This window comes from Cyprinodon variegatus, unplaced genomic scaffold, assembly GCF_000732505.1.
Source record: "Cyprinodon variegatus isolate N-32 unplaced genomic scaffold, C_variegatus-1.0 Scaffold1053, whole genome shotgun sequence".
NCBI classification, from domain to species: Eukaryota; Metazoa; Chordata; class Actinopteri; order Cyprinodontiformes; family Cyprinodontidae; genus Cyprinodon; species Cyprinodon variegatus.
Genome location: NW_015151506.1, coordinates 138,675 through 139,983, shown reverse-complemented (window position 1 = coordinate 139,983; position 1,309 = coordinate 138,675). Strand labels below are relative to the sequence as shown.

General features: G+C 38.9%; 1 protein-coding gene across 1 annotated transcript in view; it reads left to right on the top strand.

The window, feature by feature from the left end:
• Positions 1–1,116, top strand: part of LOC107101098 (cyclic GMP-AMP synthase-like) — a 19,398-nt gene extending 18,282 nt beyond the window's left edge. The window contains exon 9 of the mRNA XM_015399862.1: positions 422–1,116. Within this exon, the coding sequence (XP_015255348.1) occupies positions 422–809 (388 nt within the window). The 3' untranslated portion in view covers positions 810–1,116. The remainder of the gene's footprint in view (positions 1–421) is intronic.
• Positions 1,117–1,309: the final 193 nt, after the last annotated feature.

Sequence of the window (1,309 nt, the reverse complement as noted above, 5' to 3'; positions counted from 1 at the left end):
TTGAGCAATGCCAGACCGAACTTCCCGACCTCAAACGTTGTGGGCGGGGCTAAGTTCGGAATGGCACCCAGGCTAGTCTGCTATGCCTTCCTAACAGAAAATCCTGTTGATCTTGTCGGAGGCAGTTTCACTTGGGACCAATTAAGATAATTGATTTGCACAGTTTCTGACAAACCTCTGGGATCAATTGCAAGGTTTATGTCAGGTCTGATTTGTTTTATTAGTATTTTTTACTTTACTAAACTCCTTTGATTAACGGTACTTGCAGTAAGGTAACAACAATTTCATAAAATCCGAACAAGAATGTTGCAAATTTGTCAAAATGTGGAAAAATTCAAAGGGTTTGAATTGTATTGAAAGTGTCTGGGAGGTACTATGTGAATGGAGGAGTGTTTGTGAAGCTCTTTTTCTCCTTCGTTAGGTTTGATGATTCCTCCTGGGCTCCTCAGCAGCTTCCCGCCTGCTTCCTGCACCTGATCGAGGCTCTGCAGGACCACGCTCGCTATGGCTTGCTCCCTCACTTCTTCGTTCCCGAATGCAACCTCTTTGCTACGCCGCTGTTTCCTCGCAAAGCTCTGCTGTTCCTGGTCAACGCTCTGGAGGAGCAGAAGAAGGAAGGTCTGCCGCTGCTGAAGCATCCAGCTCCTCTTCCTCCACTGAAACCAACAACCGTCGGAGCAGAAATAGAGGAGCTGATTGGAACATCTGGAACATCCCACCCATCGTTTTCCTTTAAAGCTCTGAAGCTTTTCATGCTGTTTGCTTTAGCTGTTTTCATCAGCTTTATCTTCTTCACTAGACTTGGATGAATTAAGAGAAATTATTAATCCTGATTCAGCACAAGAAGACACTTCCTTTAAATGTATTCATTTCAAGTTTTCTCTGTTTATTTTAGTTTATTTTAGTGAGGTAAATAATAAGTAATATAAGCTGATTATGAACATTTTAACCTCAGAGTTCCTGTTGGAGAAAGGAAACTAATTGGAGTGATCATGCTAGTCAAGTTATTTCTGCTCAATGTTTTTATCTTTGTGAATGAAAAATGTTATTAAAAACTGCTTAAAAGATTTAAAACATGTTTGAATTCAGAACTTTTTGTCATTTTTACAAACCCAAATGAACCTCTGTTTGAAATAAGAAATGTAACGATGTTCTATTGATAATAAAACAATCAGGTTTTATTTCTATTTCCAGTCTGGAGCAAATTCCTTTTGTTTGAAATATGTTTATCTTTATCTTCCTGTATATTTTATCTCACCTTGCCTCTGATTTAAAGTCCTATAGGTTATACAACTGAGAAGAAAAAGCA